Source organism: Gobius niger (assembly GCF_951799975.1).
Source record: "Gobius niger genome assembly, chromosome: 9".
Taxonomy (NCBI): domain Eukaryota; kingdom Metazoa; phylum Chordata; class Actinopteri; order Gobiiformes; family Gobiidae; genus Gobius; species Gobius niger.
This window is the reverse complement of record NC_136860.1, coordinates 33238716-33257645: the sequence shown is the minus strand read 5'-3', so window position 1 is coordinate 33257645 and position 18930 is coordinate 33238716. Positions and strand designations below refer to the sequence as shown.

General features: G+C 39.8%; 1 protein-coding gene across 1 annotated transcript in view; it reads right to left on the bottom strand.

Moving 5' to 3' along the window:
• Positions 1-18930, bottom strand: part of LOC306968093 (adenylate cyclase type 5-like) — a 112673-nt gene that overhangs the window by 39095 nt on the left and 54648 nt on the right. Inside the window, exon 2 of the mRNA XM_079563380.1 lies at positions 2197-2346. Coding sequence (XP_079419506.1) covers positions 2197-2346 — 150 coding nt within the window. The remainder of the gene's footprint in view (positions 1-2196; positions 2347-18930) is intronic.

Below are 18930 nucleotides of genomic sequence, written 5' to 3'. Positions count from 1 at the left end.
CTACTTGCACATGACCCATAATGCCTTGGGCCTTGGGGGGTAGCTACGAGCTGGAGGCCTTTGAGTGCGAACAATGAAGTAAAACAACTTCTGCTGTGCTCGTAAATGCTCCAACAGTCAAAAACATAATCCGGAACTACAAAGCTCTGCACTACTACAGAAAAAAAATATTTGTAGTCTTACTTGAGTAAAAATAATTGTTGCTTTTTCTGTGAGTAAATATTTTAGCGGCAAATGCTTCGCTTTGATCTATAAAGTGGGTGCAGATCATCTCGTGCATCTTGTTCTTTCAAATAATTGGGATTTTCTGTATTTTCATGCCATTTTCTTTGTAAATCCAGGTGAAACTGGGAAAACTAGAATATCGTTAAAAAGTGCGTTCATTTCTGTCATTCATCTTGAACTGTGAAACTGATATGAGACTCATTACATGCAAAGTGAGATCTGTAAAGCCTTTATTTGTTATCATTTTGATTATTCTGGCTCAGCTTGTAAAAACCCCAAATTAAAAATCTCAGAAAATTAGAATATTGTGAAAATGGACTGTAAGCCATGATCATCAAAATTATAACAAATAAAGGGTATACTATATATATCTCACTTTGCATGTAATGAGTCTATATCATATATTAGTTTCACATTTCAACTAAATAAATTAACTTTTGAACGATATTTCCGAGTTTCACCTTTATCATGATTTTCACAGGATTTTATGTTTTGATTCACACAGTTTATGGCGTCATTGAACACAAATCAGACTTTTTCGCTCAAACAGGTACATTCTCTGCAAATACTTTTTTACTTTCACTATTACCACTGGCAGCCCCGCTTTCCGTCAGGGCAGCTGTGGCTACAAAGGAGTCTTACCAGAGGTAAGAGGAGTAAGTCACTAAATGCAAGTCTCGAGTCAAGTCCAAGTCGTGAAGGTCCAAGTCCCAAGTAAGTCCAAGTCAATCGGTCATGGGGTCAAGTCAAGTCAAGTCAAGTCAAGTCATAGCTTTTGTCAAGTCAAGTCAAGTCAAGTCAAGTCTTGCTTAAGCCGGCAAGTCACCTCAAGTCACAAACGCCAGCGTGTCGACTTTTCAAAATGTGTTTAATCTTGAAAATGCTTTCTCAAGATATAGTGATTTTGAACATTTAGGCTAAAATCAAACTTTTTAAAATCTCATGGATTTGGATTTAAAGTTTAATTAATATTTAATTTCCCACAAATTCAAACTATATATATTTTAAATGAACAGTCTATGTACAACCGGGACAGCATTTTAAGGAAGGGGGCCCGGGGGGGCGACTTAAAAAAAAAAAATGAAACAGTCTTGTAGTCTTGTAGTCTGAAAGATAAATATAAAATAATATTTTTGTTAGTCTCGGGCGGTTTTTCTGTCAGTGGTTCCCCTGTAATGCCCCAGCCCCTGTATACTCGGATTCGCCCCTGCTAAAAATAGATTCTGCGTAGCCTTCAGTCCCACTGTCACTGGGCTGTGTGCGGATGCGTAAAATAGTCACTAAATGCTGTAAACTTTGTGTTAATGCTTTAAAACATCGAAAAGCCCTGTTGATTCCTGTTGATTAATCAGCTCTTACATGGTGGTTCTGGAGGCTCCGTCTGCGCTGTAGGTACAGCCCATTGTTTCAAACGTTTTCCTGTCCGTAAATCTCCTCCTCTTCACTGTCTTTCGAAAACTTTTAATGCATCATAATATTTCCTCCTGCCTTTTCGCGCTGTATTGATCAGACGCTCCGTCGGGAAACCGAACACTCATGTGGCTAATTACTATAATGTAAACATAGATGCGCCGCTTTTACAAAATGAATCCTGATCTTTCGACAGTTTCACTCAAATAAATAATAACTATAAAGTCACAGCAAGTCATTGAGAGTCATTGGCCTCAAGTCCAAGTTAAGTCTCGAGTCACAAACAGCAAGTCCCAAGTCAAGTCTTTTCGGAGCTTTGGTCAAGAAAGTCTCCCACCTCTGAGTCTTACCACCACCGAGTATGGAGTGAATGTGAATTGTCCCATGTAAAGCGCTTTGTGAACATGTCTGTGAAAGGGGCTATCCAAATAAAGTCCTTTCTGTCTATTTGCACGGTCTTTCACTGCTCGCTAAAGTAAAACACATATTCTATAGATTTTTATGGCACGGCCGCTGCCTCGTTGTTCCACGGCGGAGCACTGGAGCCTCCACGGATCTCACCTGTTGCTGGTTCTCCCGCTGTGAGTGCAGCCGGGCCTGGATGCACTCCCTGGTCTCCTGAAAGGCCTGTCTCTGGGAGCCCTCTGCTGGATAGTGCGTGCACACGCCCACGATGTTGGTGCACGAGAAGATGAGCACGTTCGACACGATCTGGAAAACACACAAATGTCACTGAAGGTGCGGGAGTGACGGAGGCAACAGGTGATAATTGGATTTGAGGAAACCAAGCAACGACATGAGCATTGACGTTGTTGTTTTTTTTCAGAAATACCTTTTTGCTCAGTGGAAGGCTACAAAGAGAACATACAAACAATGGCAATGTATGTGTTTTATCTTTGAAGCCTGGGGAGCTTACGGATAACACCATTTTTGTTCCTAAAAACACTTTCTGCCTGAGGAGAAACCAAGCTGTCATTTGAACATTTGTCGCTCCACACAAAGGCCCCCGTTGCCCTGTGTCTTCTCACGTGCTGCTGGCTTGTTCAGTGTGTGCAAAGGCACTGGGAATGTCCCGTTATCAAAGAACGGCGCTCCCTGACCGTGTACTGGCCCCGAGCTCTGGCTTTTATCAGTCACATAGTTGTTACATGACCACGGGGCTAAAATTACACCGGGGCAATCATTAAATCCACAATAGCAGCATCTTATATTAAAAGGAAATTGAATTAATTCCCTATTTCCAAGTCCATGTTGTGGCACATTCGATATCTTGAGGCAGGAAAATATCGCTATAAATGATGCTATTGACTCTGAAGGTATAAGATTTGCAAGTTTGTAAGGCTTTAGAAATAGTGAATGCGTAGATATAATATTGGGTATTGAAAGCATTACTTGCTTCCTGCATAAACCCTGTAAGAAATAAAGCGCTACAAGGAAAATAATAGGAGGAAAATTACATGTAGAGATGATAAATATTGAGCACAAAATATATTGTCGATCTCAGTCAGATGAAGACTTTAGTGATGTTGTGAGGAAAGGACAGTGGGAGGAAAAAGTAAGTACACCCTGTGGAATTTCTTCCCATTTCTGCCTAAATTGGTAACTAAATATGGTCCGATCTTTATTAAAATCACAAGAATGATTAAACAGTGTCTGCCTGAAGTAATACAACCCAAACATTTACATTTGATCATAATTTTTTTGGCCATAGCATGTAAACATTCACAGGGCAGGGAGGAATAAGTGAGTACACCGGCTGAATCTCGCTGAACTGCAGCAGTTTTGTAAAGAGGAATGGTCCACGATTCATCCTGATCGTTGGGAACGTCTACGACAGGTCCTGAGGAAACAAAACAGCCCCACACCATGATGCTCCTGCTCCAGACTTCACAGTGAGAACAGGGTTTTAATGTTGATGTGCTGTTCCATTTTTCCTCCACACATGACGTTGTGTGTTCCTCCCAAACTATTAAGCTTTGGTTTGTGAAAGAGCTCCTGGATGCACGACTTTCAAAACATTCAGTCTAGTGATGGACCCAAAGTCAAATAGTTTCTGAGGACATGCGTCATGTGTGGAGAACAAATGGAACAGCACATCAACATCAAAACCCTGTCCCCACTGTGAAGTCTGGAGCAGGGAAAATCCCGGCGTGGGGCTGTTTTGTTGCCTCAGGGCCTGGACAATGTGCTATCATCACTAGAATAAATCATGAATAAGTATATCGAGATATTTTGCAGAAAATCACAACAGCATGTGAGTAAGTAAGTGAACCCCTGTATTAATCACTGTATTGTGGCTTCTTGCAATACTGATATTGCATCACCAAATATCGCAATACGATATTTTTTTACGTTATATTGTGCAGCCCTAAAAACAAACAAGCCTGTGTTATTTAACCCCTTAACTCCCACCTGAACCAAGCACATTTTCTCCAGTTTGGTTTTGCCCCCAGTCCAAAAGCTTCTGGAAAAAAGCTGTGAAAATAGCAACAAAACTGTGACGAAAACAATGATGGAAATGTGACAAAAAAGTGACGAAAAATTGATGAAAAAGTGGCAAAAATGTCACAAGAAATTGACAAGAAATTGACAAAAAATTGATAAAAAATTGACAAAAAAAATGACAAAAATGTGACAAAAAGTGACAAAAAATTGATAAAAAATTGACAGAAAAAATGACGAAAAAATGACAAAAATGTGACAAAATGTGACAAAAAATTACAAAAATATGACAAAAATTAGATAAAAATTGGACAAAAAAATTACAAAAAAAGTGACAAAAAATTGATAAAAAATTGATTAAAAAAATGACGGAAAAAAATAACAAAAAAATGACAAAAATGTGACAAAAAAAATACAAAAATATGACAAATATTCGATAAAAAATTGACAAAAAAAATTACAAAAATTTGACAAAAAATTGTTAAAAAAAATGACGAAAAAATTGACGAAAAAATGACAAAAATGTGACAAAAATGTGACAAAAATGAGTTGAATACCCAACAAAAAAAATGATGGGGAAAAAATCTGATGACGTGAGGAAAAAGATCCTCTCGGTTCAGGCGGGAGTTAAGAGGTTAATCAACAGACACAAACATACCCTCGCTTGCTCTTCCCTCTTTCATATATCCAGCTTTACTTTTCCCCAGCGTGTTTACAATATAGCACATTTATGTCTCTCACCAAAATCCATCCAATTTAGTCTAACCCAACCACACACGTTCCACCGTCCAAGTTTCCACCTCTCACCCGCTGCTGCCGTGGTCCAACTTCCAGCAGGGCACTGGCACGGGAGACATTGTTTCCATTCAGTACCACGCATACCACAGGCCTATTCTTTTACCCTGAGTCACAGGCCGGACCGAGGGAGCCGGCCAAAATCTCGTTCACACCATAGGGCCTGTGCCGTCTGAACCAACTGGACACACAGCGGCTTTATCGAGTTAAGGCCGTCTGCTGCCAGCCTGTAAGCGGGAGCAGGCGCGACAGAATGTGAATTTTTTTTTTTTTTGTTAGCTCTCCTGTGTGCATGTCCAAGCCATCTCAATCTCCAAACCAGAGGTGGGCAGTATATCGTCTACTCTACAAGATAATGTCAAAATTGCTGTTTGGAAGATATGCAGCTTTACAATATCGAGTTCATCCCAATGTCAAGAAATGTCGGGAGAAAGTGTGGGGGAAAAATGAAAAATAAAAAATGTGGGAAAAATAGAAAAATATGTGGAAATAATGTGGGGAAATGGGGGGAAATTATTTTTTAAAAAAAATAAAAAAAATTGGGAAACAAATAAAATGTGGGGAGCAAAAATTAAAGGGGGAAAAATGAAAAGTGGGGAAAAATAAGAAAAAATCTAAATTATATATGGGGAAAATATTAATATGTGGGAAAATTGTAAAAAAAAAAAAAAAATCAGGGGGATTATGTAAAACATGTTAAAGTGGTTTTCCTGCCCTTTTGAAAAATAACCTCTTAAAGGAACAGGCCACCGTTTTTACACACTGAGATATGTTCTTACCTGAGCTTAGATGAGTTAATTTGTACCTTCACGCGTGCCCTTAGTCACGTAAACACAGCACACACAGCGTTAGCATTTAGCTTCTCCTCTTAAACAATGTGGATTTTAAAGGGGGAACTTTATTATAAGGCGTAATAACACCAGGAGTAGTTCGACATCCGTGCAGTAATATCTTCACTTTACTGTGCGGACGGCGAAGCACTCCTGGTATTATTACGCCTTACAAAATAGTTCCCCCTTTTATCCACTTAGAAAATCCACATTGTTTCATTTTGTGTAGTTATACTTGGATCTTGTAACACTTCACGTAACCATAGTTAAAGCAGCACTAAGTAATGTGTTTACCTTAATAAATCCTTTTCTTCTTCCCTGTGGGGGTAATACAAGTGTTTATGGGATGATTGGAGGGTCTTTCATTTCCCCCTGGTGTCTCTGGACAGAAAACCATGTTTGCAACTTGACTGCCACCGGACCGGAGCCACCAATACACACTAATAGAATCACAAAGAGGAAGCTAACATGCTAACAGGCAAAGCTAACTGCGGGCTAACGTCACTTTAAACAGTATTTACAGCCCAGTTTTAGTGAAAAAAAATATTTCCATTGTATAACTGGATGCACAGTAACCCTCTCTCCCTTCGCCTTTCCTGTCAGCGTAGTATTTACTCTCCAAGACAATTAATAAGTTAAAAAATCGTAACTCGCTACTACACCTGCAGTTGCGCTTTTGGCCTCTAGGGGGAAGAGTTACTTAGTACTGCTTTAAATAGGGAAAACGTGGAAGAGCTTGGTATCTTCTATCTTCACCTCGTTTGGAGCCATAGAGGAGGAGAGGCTAAATGCTAACGCCGTCTGTGCTGTGTTTACGTGACTGAGGGCACGCGTGAAGACCAGACAGGTACAAATGAACTCGTCTAAGCTCAGGTAAGAACATATCTCAGAATATAAAAACGGTGGCCTGTTCCTTTAATCCCCGCCTGAACCGAGCACATTTTCTCCAGTTTGACTTCACCTAAGAAAAAGTGTTAAAATAGCAACAAAAATGAGGATGGAAGCACAACTAAAAGGGACAAAAAAAAAATTGTGACGAAAATGCGGCGACAACGCAACAAAAAGTTAGGATCAGTAAGATTTCGTATAGGTCTTCGCTTTCAAATGAGGCATTACACTGCTGCTCTCCAGTCGAGAACGTTTTGGATTTGGGTAAAGCAGCACATCGGGTTTGAAGCACATGTTTGCATATTTCTGATGGTTTGCAAAAAAATATCGCTTCATCATCGGTGTCGAGGAAAATCCCCACAAATTGAGATATTCATTTTTGTCAGTGCTCCAAACCCCCTCGTTACACGTCCTCTCCGTCCTCATCATGTACAAAGAACAGACGCATCCTCAGCTCCGCTCCTCACCGACGCCGTTGACAGCCATGACAGTTTCCCACCTACATGTTGCCACAGAAACGGCATGAAGCGATAAACGGCCTTGAATCAGGTCAATGCAAATACACCACTGAGCCAAGTCTTGTTCTGCTAATACGGTCGACACTCCTCCGCTTAAATGCCCGAATCTTTGGTAAACACTGATAAAATGATGTGAAACAGCCTCATGGACAAATGGAAACGTCATCTAAGGATATAAAATAGCACATTTGACAAAGAGATTTACAGAATGGGGTTGTTGGAGGATTAACCCCTTAACTCCCACCTGGGCCGAGCACATTTTCTCCAGTTTGGCTTTGCCCCAGTCCAAAAGCTTCTGGAAAAAAGCTGTGAAAATAGCAACAAAACTGAGACGAAAACAATGATGGAAATGTGACAAAAAAGCGAAAAAACATTGACAAAAAAGTGACGAAAAATTGATGAAAAAGTGGCAAAAATGTCACAAAAATGGTACAAGAAAATTGACAAAAAATTGGTGAAAAAATTACAAAAATGTGACGAAAAAAACAAACAAACCAAAAAAAGACAAAAATTTGATTAAAAAAAAAAAATTGACAAAAAAATAAATTAAAAAAATGACAAAAAAATGACAAAAATGTGATAAATATTTGACATTTAAAAAAAAAAAAAGACAAAAAATGAAAAAAAAAGTAGCTAAAGAATGACAAAAAATTGATGAAAAATTGCCGAAAAAAATACAAAAATGTGACAAAAAATTACAAAAAAAATTACAAAAATGTGACAAAAAATGACCAAAAATGTGACAAAAATGTGATAAAAAATTGACTGAATACCCAACAAAAAAATGATCTTCTCGGTTCAGGCGGGAGTTAAAGGTCCTATATCATGCAATTTTAGCCATTCCAAAGTTAAGTATAAGCATTTATATGATATATTGTACCTCTACCATTATGGAGCACTCATTTTTGTGATAAATATAAGTGTTTTCCGGAGGTATTTTTCAAACCCGGAAGACACAACGCTTCGATTCAGTTAACTCCGCCCCCTCTCTCCGCACATACAACTTTACCGTAATATAAATAAACAGCAATAAGTGAAGATACTTCACAATGCAGTTATACGGAGTTGACATCTGCAACACAGCTTCATAAATGGCTAACACACAAGCTAATATGCTACCACACAAGCTAATATGCTAACACACGTTTGGATTGACTCACCGCTCTGGTCCATCGCTGTTTACATTATGGGACTCGCGTTGGTTATAAAAGTTAATCCACTTTGATTCTGGCGAAGGTTCACCAAACATCCATCAGTGACAGTCACAGAAAAACAATATTTTGGTGATAGTCGCTGAATCCCGGAGAAAAAAAACAGCTAGACGAGTGGCCTCTCCTTGAAAAAGGTTGAATAAAGTCCCATCCTCGTAGCCAAACGCGCTTCTTTTTCTCCATCCGTGACATTATCGTTAGGTAACAATAAGGAACAGGTGTGTCCAGTTATAACGAGCTCCATCTTCAGCTGCAGCGCAAACATGACTGATCTGTTCAGACGCTCAGGGATGTTTGTTTTGGCCTCAGCTGACCTGGAAGCACCTCGGGCACATCCTTTTTATTTTTTAAATTATTATTATTATTATTATTTTCTCTTTGTTTCTCTCTTACGACAGAAATAATGAAAAAGCTGTTTTACAAATTAAAATCACGCTGTAAGACATTACATTACAGACGTCGAGCACTTCCGTTCCGCTGTTACGACACAGCTGAACACTCAGTCGTTCACCAGGAGAGGGCGGAGCCTCAGAGAGCAGGATTCAGGAGGATTGCTGAGAGCTGCGTGAATGAAGCCACAAACCACTTTGGGGGTGTTTTTGATAAGGAAATAGCATAACAACATGGCTAAAAGCTCTAAAAAGTCTAAAAAGACTCAAATGGGTAAGTTTCAGAATAATAAAAATTACAAGATGTCTCCCTCATCACTAAAGCACATACAAAAAGGAATCGTTTTTTTCTATAGTGCTTTTCACAAACTCAAGTCATTCAAAGTGCTTCACAGACAGAAAAGCACCTGCACACAGTCTGCACCGATGGACTTTCCGACCACCACCAACATCTCACTCACGCTGGCAACCTGGGATTCCTTCATGGACAACAGGCAAGGCAAGTTTACACAAGGCAAGTCAAAGGGCTTTACAGCAACATAGAATTACAAAAGGGTCCGCTCTGGAACCTCGACTGTACTGTAAAGAAATTCAGAATTACAGTGACGCTTTCCTATTCAAAATAGCACTTTCCGTAGAAGATCTAAATTATTACAAACAAAAAAGGATTGGGCAGAAGCGAAGAGCCTTTCTTGCCCACCCGTCCTACACCAAGCAACTCATCAACATCACAACAAACTTTTTACATTATACTCACATTCCTCTGTAGCAATATTTAACAAATATAATATAATACAACCCCTCATGGAACCGCCACCTTAATGTGGTGGAGGGGTTTGAGCACCCGAAGGATCCTGGAAGCTCTGTTGTCGGGGACTTCGTGCTCCTGGTAGGTTCTCCCATGACAAAATGGTCCTAGGTGACGGGTCAGACAAAGAAGAAGCCCCTTATGAGAGACCAACAGACCCGGTTTTAATCGTGGGAACAGCCTTCTGTGGACCCACCACCTGCAGGGGGCGCCATAAGGGGCTGGTGCAATGTGATTTGGGCAGCTCCAACAGCTGGATGGATGGATATATGTAATAATAACATGCCGCCTTTGACAATACCCAAAGTGCTACACTCATTCATTCCTTACAGGTTGTGCTGGTAAGCTACGACTAAAGCCACAGCTGCCCTTGGGTGAGCCTGATGGAAACGTGGCTACCAATCTGCACCTTCAGACTTCGATCTCTCTCTTTCTCTCCAGAATGCACTGGTCAGAGCTGGGACCGAAGAGCAAACCATCATTAGTTTATGCCACTAATAGAGATTTACTATGTTTCAATTTCATGCACAATATCATATTTGTTTCATGTTGGTGAGAGAACCCGATGAGATTAATTTTTTCAACCATTATTTGAGCATTGTGGTTTTATTGTTGAAAAAATTGGGAGGCTGGGGTGCTACTCGGAAGTAAAAAGTTGTATAAGTTTAGTCTTTTGGGTGCTCTTCAGTGAAGGGATCCGTTTCAGCAAAAAAAAAAAAAAAAAAAAAACTGAGGCACTCCAAAACACAAACAAGCAATAAGAACTAGCAACCCCCTGTATCCTATGGCCATGCATTATAAAGATGTTCACCATGGGAATTGCAAAAGCCTAAAAATGTGTGGCTTAGAACAAATACAAGAGACTATCAGAGGAGGGGACAGATTAAAAAAGCTCCTTCAAAGGGAATACTTTTGGATTTATACCCTGGCCTCAATGGAGAATTAGATTTGTCTGTATTTTTGTAAAATGTATGGATTTTATAATTATTTGCATTTCTCATTATGGTTTTGTAAAGAATAGTGTATTGTACATATTCTAATGTTTTGTATTCCACAAACCAGGTGACTATGAACACACCCACCTTGGACCAACCCACTTGGGACATGTGACCAATGCTGTGTGCTTATAGCTGTACAGAGGCAGCCACCTCGAGCTTGCCCTGAGGAAGGCCTAGAGCCGAAACGCGTTGGCAATTTTACCTAATCTAGCCATGTTTAAATTGTGGTTTTATTGCCTACATAATGTAAGGTTGTACATTCACGTCTCGTCTTAAAGGTGGATTAACAAATGGAGGACATTGTGGCAGAGTATTTTGACCAGTGTATCTGCATGTTACATTACCATGGCCTGTCTTTGGCAACAGCAGATGAATAAATAGAAATCTTATCGTTTATTGATGAGCCGTTGCCTCTGCCGGCTGTGCGAAAGGAAAATCTTTGAAATGAGCTTTAACCCAGTGCTTCGGCTCTCGGCACTTTGTTTGGACACATTAGCAAATAACATCCTGTATTGTTCCATTAGCCTCTACGGATACGCACATGCCCATTAACGTGCATGATACGAGTACTGCGATGTTATTGTTATTAATCTATACCCAGATATGAAACGCAAACGCTGTTGTCATGGAAACGCAGCACCTCTTAAAGGCCTTTCCTCACCGAGAGCGACCACAAAAGCATTTTATACGGCGGACGCGGTTTAAAACATTTATGGTATAAAATCAGCACTTCCTCAGTTTTGCACCCACGCAGCGCAGTCAACGATACTGTCGAGGAGATTTAATCAACTTTTACGCACAACATGAGCTGTTTAAGAGCCTTCACCGATGGAGGTTAACTCTGAATCTCTTTACAAAGTTTATGTAATGTATTGAGTTGCCTTGTGAAATATTGAAAAATATTGAAAACATAAAATAGAAAAGAATCAGAGCTAAAGTAAAAGCTAACTAGAGATGCACCGATCGGATATCAGAACCAATATTGGAAATATCTGGTATCGATTCCAAATATCCGATACTGAACCTGTTTTGGCTCTTGCCGTTTTAAAAAACACAACTTTCACCGACTAGATCTCAGTGAATATTTCATTTTGAAATTTTAGAGTTCTAGAAGTTAAGCATTTTTAACCTCTGTAAACAGACTTTTGACTGCCATGCACAATGTAGCGGCTAGCAGCAGCATGCTAATGTCAACTAACAAAGGCTGGGACAGAAACTATGATTGGATCCTTTAAAGCAGGGGTCTCCAACCATTTTACCCGGCGAGCCACTTTTACACAACATAAACATCGGAGAGCTACTTATGCCTCAAAAACACTACTGGAAAACGCAACTTAGGTGGAGTTCACCCAGAAGAATTACTTGCAAAGATGGCATTTCAATTGGAACTAACTGTTCACAGATTATGTTGAAAAGTGGCTAAATCTGTGTCAAAGCTACGCTCGGATCAGCTCAAAAGTTCTGGAGAAAAGGTGTGAAAATAGTGACAAAACTGAGACGAAAACAATGATGGAAATGTGACAAAAAAGTGACGAAAAATGGATGAAAAAGTGGCAAAAATGTCACAAAAATGTCACAAGAAATGGACAAAAAATTGACAAAAAAATACAAAAATGTGGCAAAAAAATGACAAAAATGAGACAAAAAATATTTTTTTTTAAAATGACAAAAATGTGAGAAAAAATGACAAAAAAATGACAAAAATGTGACAAAACAATGACAAAAATTTGATAAAAAATTTATGAAAAAAATGACAAAAATGTGAGGAAAAAATGACAAAAAAATGACCAAAAAGTTACAAAAATGAGTTGAATACCCAACAAAAAAATGATGGAAAAAAATCTGATAACGTGAGGAAAAAGATTCTCTCGGTTCAGGCGGGAGTTAAGAGGTTAAGAAAGTCTTTTGGAATCAGTTAATATATTGGATATCGGATATAGGCAGATACTCAAACCCCAGTATCGGTATCGGAAGACAAACAACTGGATCGGTGCCAATATACGGACGACACAGCTCTTCAGAAAACAATGTTTCCTTTGCAGATTACTCAGACCAGAAATACAACATTTGGACCTGAAGGTAGCCCTTCCCTTTCAACACATCATGTTTGACATTGTAAATCAGGTGCTCTGGGTCACTGATAATTGTTAAATAAGCCATAAAATGTCTAATATTTACTCAGCTGTTTTTATCCCTTTCACAGCGCATTGGGCAGAATGTAAAATGCCAAATATTCATGTACGTTCCACATGTATAAATAGCTGCTCCACTCAAAACCCTGCAATGTCATATTTTCCTTATTAGGAAAAGTCTGAAGTTCAAAGCTTATGTTGTTTGTGTTTCGTAAAAGCCCCAAAGCCGTAATGTCTTAAAACCACTTAGTTGTGTTGTTGTTATATTGTTTAGCTTGCCACAAATACTGCTGCTTTTTCATCTTTTCATCACAACAGCTATACTGAGTTATATTTAGTAACTTATGTTAATAATTACAAATTACCCATGTCAAAATGTTCCTTTATAGCCAAAAATATCCATGTTTCCTGCCATTACAAAACCATATAAATGCGGCTACAACCACGTCTCTGTTTTGCTTTGCACGGGTATTTCCATTTTTTATTTTTGTATTGATTCAATTATCAAAGCCTTCCCCCTCTTCCACGCGAGCACACTGCGGCACATTGTGAGTTCGTAGAAATGTGGATCATGTGTTGCGGCCGAATACCGTTAGCATCGACCAATGGCAGCCTTGGTCTCAGTCATGTGACCAGAAGGGACTTGTGACAGTTTACCACGGAAACCATCGGGAAGAATAATCCCCCATCGGCAGATTTCAAGCTTCATTCATCATTAAGGAGCATTAGCCAAAGTTAAGCCAGGAGTTTGCAACTTTTAGGATCCAAATGTTTTATTTGTGGACCTGTATAAATATCATCGACTGGACGAGGTTGATCAAGTTCAGGACCTGTGCTAGTTTTGCTTCTTCTCACTCTTGTAGTGAAAATACTGTATAAGACTGGTTAAACACACAAGCCAGAGGTCTATTTAAATCTTAGGATTGGGTTTCCATCCATCCATCCTTCCATTTTCTTCCGCTTTATCCGGGGCCGGGTCGCGGGGGCAGCAGTCTCAGCAGAGATGCCCAAACTTCCCGATCCACACACACCTCCTCCAGCTGTTCTGACCCCGAGGCGACACCAGGCCAGCTCGGAGACATAGTCCCACCAGCGTGTCCTGGGCCTTCCACGAGGCCTTGTCCCACTAGGACATGCCTGGAACAGGCGACCAGGAGGCATCCGGAACAGATGCCCGAGCCACCTCAGCTGCCCCTTTCGACGTGAAGGAGCAGCGACTCTACTCCGAGCTCCTCCCGGGTAACTGAGCTCCTCACCATCTCGAAGGGTGAGCCCAGCCACCCTGCGAAGGAAACTCATTTCGGCCGCTTGTATTCGCGATCTTGTCCTTTCGGTCATTACCCAAACCTCATGACCATAGGTGAGGGTGGGAACGTAGATCGATCGGTAAATCGAGACTCAGCTCCCTCTTCACCACGACAGACCGATACAGCGACCGCATCACTGCTGACGCCGCACCGATCCGTCTATCGATCTCACGCTCCATCCGTCCCTCACTCGTGAACAAGATTGGGTTTAGGGTTAGAGTTATTTTCTCCAATTATGCACATCCAAATCTCAAAGCATATTGACTGGAGAGCCTACTGCTTTTATGCCATTATGATGCCTCATTTGAAAGCCAAGACAAGTTTCTTAACATTTGTGTATAATCTGTGTGAGTGAAACACAACTTATATTTGCCGTCCCAAACCACAACCCATTACCCCTGACCCCTGAGCCCCTGATCAGGGGGGCGACAGTAACAGGTCAAACTCTGGTCAGTGGGTCAGGGCTGCCATGACCGTCTGCACTTCTTGTTTACAGTCTCATTAATTAGAATAGTCTTTGTTCTGCTCTGGGACAAAACTGGGATCATTAGCTCCCATTTGCACTGACAAAGCCTCAGACACAATCGGTTTCCTCTGGACTCTGCAGATCGAGGGAGCAGCCGGGCTTAAAGTAAATGGGACTGAACACCAGCCCAGACAAAGACTATTCTCTCGCTTGTGTCTTTAACTAGTCTTACGTTTGGACAAAAAAAGCGAGATGAAGCCTCCAATTGACAATATTCAACGTTTCTCTACTTTACTGTAGCTCTACTACTAAATGAATAATGATAAAAATACAATAATTCTTGGATGTCTACGAGCTCACAGTAGCTGTGAATGGAAGGTATGAACCTACACTGAACCAGTTGCTAACTACAGACCATCACGCGGCTGTCTTACAAGAAAGAAATCACTAAATACTTGAAAAAACGGCTAAATGCTTCTAAAAATTCTCAGTTTATAACGTTTTAGAGAAATCTTTAATATCAAATTGAGTATTTTTTGTCCATGGGTTAGCACATAGCTGATTATCTGGCGGCAAACTGGGGTCCGTGGGTAGAATGGTCTAGTGGTTCATTCTTTCGATTCCCAAGTCCGATCCCAGGCAGGACGGGGCCTTTTGTCTGGAGTTTGCATGTTCTCCTCGTGTCTGCGTCGGTTTCTTCCGGTCAGGTGAGTCTAACCATTAGCCTGGCTCGACATCTGGAGATGGGTCAGGCGCTGCACTGCAGTCGCCCACTGCTCCTTAAGGGTTTCCCCAGAATACCTTATGCTGACACTTGTGGTCTCCTGCCAAGGAATAAACCACACGATCTACTTGCTGTGAGACAAGAGCGCGAATCTCTGCACTCCTATGCCACCCACTACTCATTGTAAGGTTTTAAAGTAACGTAACTCGTGCACCGTAGAGGCCATAAACGCCACTGCAGGTATCTTAGCATTGTGTTTTTTAACTTATTAACCTCTTAACTCCCGCCTGAACCGAAAGGATCTTTTTCCTCATGTTATCAGATTTTGTTTCGATCAATTTTTGTTGGGTAGTCAACTCATTTTTGTAACTTTTTTGTCTTTTTTTTGTTGTTAATTTGGTAACATTTTTGTCATTTTTTCATCATTTTTTTTATCACATATTTGTCTTTTTTTTTTACCTTTTTTTTTGTCTTTTTTTGTCAAATTTTACTAAAAAATTTTGGCAATTTTTTATCATCTTTTTGTATTTTTTTGGTGACATTTTATGACATTTTTGTCATTTTTTCGTCTATTTTTTATCAATTTTTTGTCTTTTTTTTGTCACATTTTTGTCATTTTTTCGTCAATTTTTAGTCAATTTCTTGTCATTTTTTATCACATATTTGTCATTTTTTTGTCCTTTTTTGTCATATTTTGTCAATTTTTTGTATTTTTTTTGTCAAATTTTTATCATCTTTTTGTATTTTTTTGTAGCATTTTGTCACATTTTTTCATGTTGTCGTCAATTTTTTGTCAATTTCTTGTGACATTTTTGCCACTTTTTCATCAATTTTTCATCACTTTTTTGTCAATGTTTTCTCACTTTTTTGTCACATTTCCATCATTGTTTTCATCTCACCTTTGTTGCCATTTTCACAGCTTTTTTCCAGAAGCTTTTGGACTGGGGTAAAGCCAAACTGGAGAAAATGTGCTCGGTTCAGGTGGGAGTTAAGGGGTTAATTGTCCGTGAGAGTAAATACAACACTGACATAAAAGACAAAGTGAGAGAGGGATATTGTTCATCCAATCACACAATGGAGTTTTTTTTTTTTTTCACTCAAACGTGGCTGTAAATACTGTTTAAGTGACGCTCATTCACAGTTAGCTTCGCCCGCCTAAATCCACTAGTGTGTATTGGGGCCTCCGACCCGGTGGCAGTCAAGTTGCAAGCATGGTTTTCTGGCCAGAGACACCAGGGGGAGATGAAAGAGCCCCCAATCACTCATTAACACTTGTATTACCTCCAGAGGGACTACGGAAAGGATTTATTAAGATAAACAAGTTACTAAAGTACTGCTTTAAACATTGAAGTAGTGATACTTTTGCAAATAAATATGAAGGTTCTCAGTTTTAGTATGTACAGTACTTAGGTATTACAATTTTTGCACACAGACACTGACACTATACTCCAATACTACCAACCCAAGTGTGAGTCTATTCTAACTATTAGAAACCTATAAATAAGTGCTACTACGATCCACAACAGAGGGGGGCACCCTGCGCTTTGAACTCCAGCGCCCAAAGGTCAGCGGCTGATTCAGAGCTTTGAAGAATAAAGCCCACGGCCCAGCGCTCAAAACAAAACAGAGAAACCCTGCTGAATATTTAATCCAGGCCTAATGACAGTCCAGCCGTGACTCAACCCAGATGTGTCCAAAAATAGCTGTGTGTTTATAGGAGACAAGGCGGTCTTTGTTGTCAACTCGGGGAACTATACTTAGAGAGAGCCGTGCTACGCTTTTGTTTAGCTTCCGATCTTCTTTAGAACAGCAGAATGTTTTACAAGTAAAAACACACACTGTTTGATAAAAAAAAGGTTTCTAACTTTGTCTTTAACCCCTTAACTCCCACCTGAACCGAGCACATTCACTCCAGTTTGGCTTTACCCCAATCCAAAAGCTACTGGAAAAAAGGTGTGAAGATAGCGACAAAACTGAGACGAAAACAGTGATGGAAATGTGACAAAAAAGTGACAAAAAATTGATAAAAAAGTGGCAAAAATGTCACAAAAATGACAAAAGAATTGACCAAAAAATGACAAAATTTGACCAAAAAATGACAAAAATTAGACAAAAAAATTACAAAAAAATTACAAAAAAATTACAAAAATGTGATAGAAAATTGACAAAAAGTCGACGAAAAAATGACCAAAATGTGATAGAAATTTGACAAAAAATTACAAAAATATGACAAAAAAAATGACAAAGATTTGATAAAAAAAAACTTATGAAAAAATGAAAAAAATGTGACAAAAAATGACCAAAAAAAAGACAAAAATGTGACAAAATGTGACAAATATTCAGCAAAAAAATGACAAAGAAATGACAAAAAAATGTGACATAAAATTGACAAAAAAATTACGAAAAAGCTACAAAAATGAGTTGAATACCCAACAAAAAAATGATGGAAAAAAAAATCTGATGACGTGAGGAAAAAGATCCTCTCGGTTCAGGCGGGAGTTAAGAGGTTAAAGCAAACTTCAACTTGCAGGCGATAGTCGAGAGGCTAAAGGCCCGACACCTGGTATTTCTTTGTTAGCAATAATGAAAGTTTAAACAGGTGCTAAAGAGTGAGAACAAGCTGGAAAATAGAATAAAGCAGCTATTTGTGGGCATGTTACACCTAATTTACCTTTTGAAATTGCCTGTATTACAGTTTCAGGGTCCCAGATCTGATGTGGAAATGGCATAATGCTGTGTGTAAAAGCATAAATGACTCTTTATGACTTTGACTTTATGCTTTTCCACTTTTGCATGAGCCAATGCAAAATGAAACCCGCAGTTGTGTCTAAACTCATGGCAAACTTTCCTAAAACCTCTTAACCCCCACTTAAACAGAGTTCATCTTCTCCAGTTCAGCTTTTCCCAAATCTAAAAGCTTGAAAAAAGGAACAAAATAGCAACAAAAACAAGACGAAAAGGAGGATGAAAACGCAAAAAAAGAGCAACAAAAATGTGGCAAAAAAGACACAAAAGAGCAACAAAAAAGGTGATGAAAAAAGGTCAAACAAGTGATGCAATGCAGCAACAATGCAAGGAAAAAGATCCCTTTAGATCAGTTTTGTAGGTCTTAGCTTTCAAATGAGGCGTGACACTGACCTCCATCGAGAAGCTTTTAGATTTGCGTAAAGCTAAACTGTAGAAAATACACTCGCTTAAGAGGTTAAAACATTTCCCACCCTCACCTATGGTCATGAGATTTGCGTAAAGACCGAAAGGACAAGATCGCGAATACAAGCGGCCGAAATGAGTTTCCTTCGCAGGGTGTCAGGGCGCACCCTTTGAGATCGGGTGAGGAGCTCAGTTACCCGGGAGGAGCTCAGAGTAGAGTCGCTGCTCCTTCACATTGAAAGGAGCAGCTGAGCTGGCTCGGGCATCTGTTTCGGATGCCTCCTGGTCGCTTCCAGGCATGTCCTATTGGGACAAGGCCTCGTGGAAGGCCCAGGACATGCTGGTGGGACTATGTCTCCGAGCTGGCCTGGTGTCGCCTCGGGGTCTGAACAGCTGGAGGAGGTGTGTGTGGACCGGGAAGTCTGGGCATCTCTGCTGAGACTGCTGCCCCCGCGACCCGGCTCCGGATAAGGTGGAAGAAAATGGATGGATGGATATACTGTATACAGAAGAGAAATTGTAAAATATCCTTTAGAAAGTGTATTATTGTTGTTTCTTGGGGAATTTACATTTCTATTGATATTTTGTAAACTCACTTGGTTGTCTCAGTGTAGTTTGTGAAAAGGGAGGACAAAAC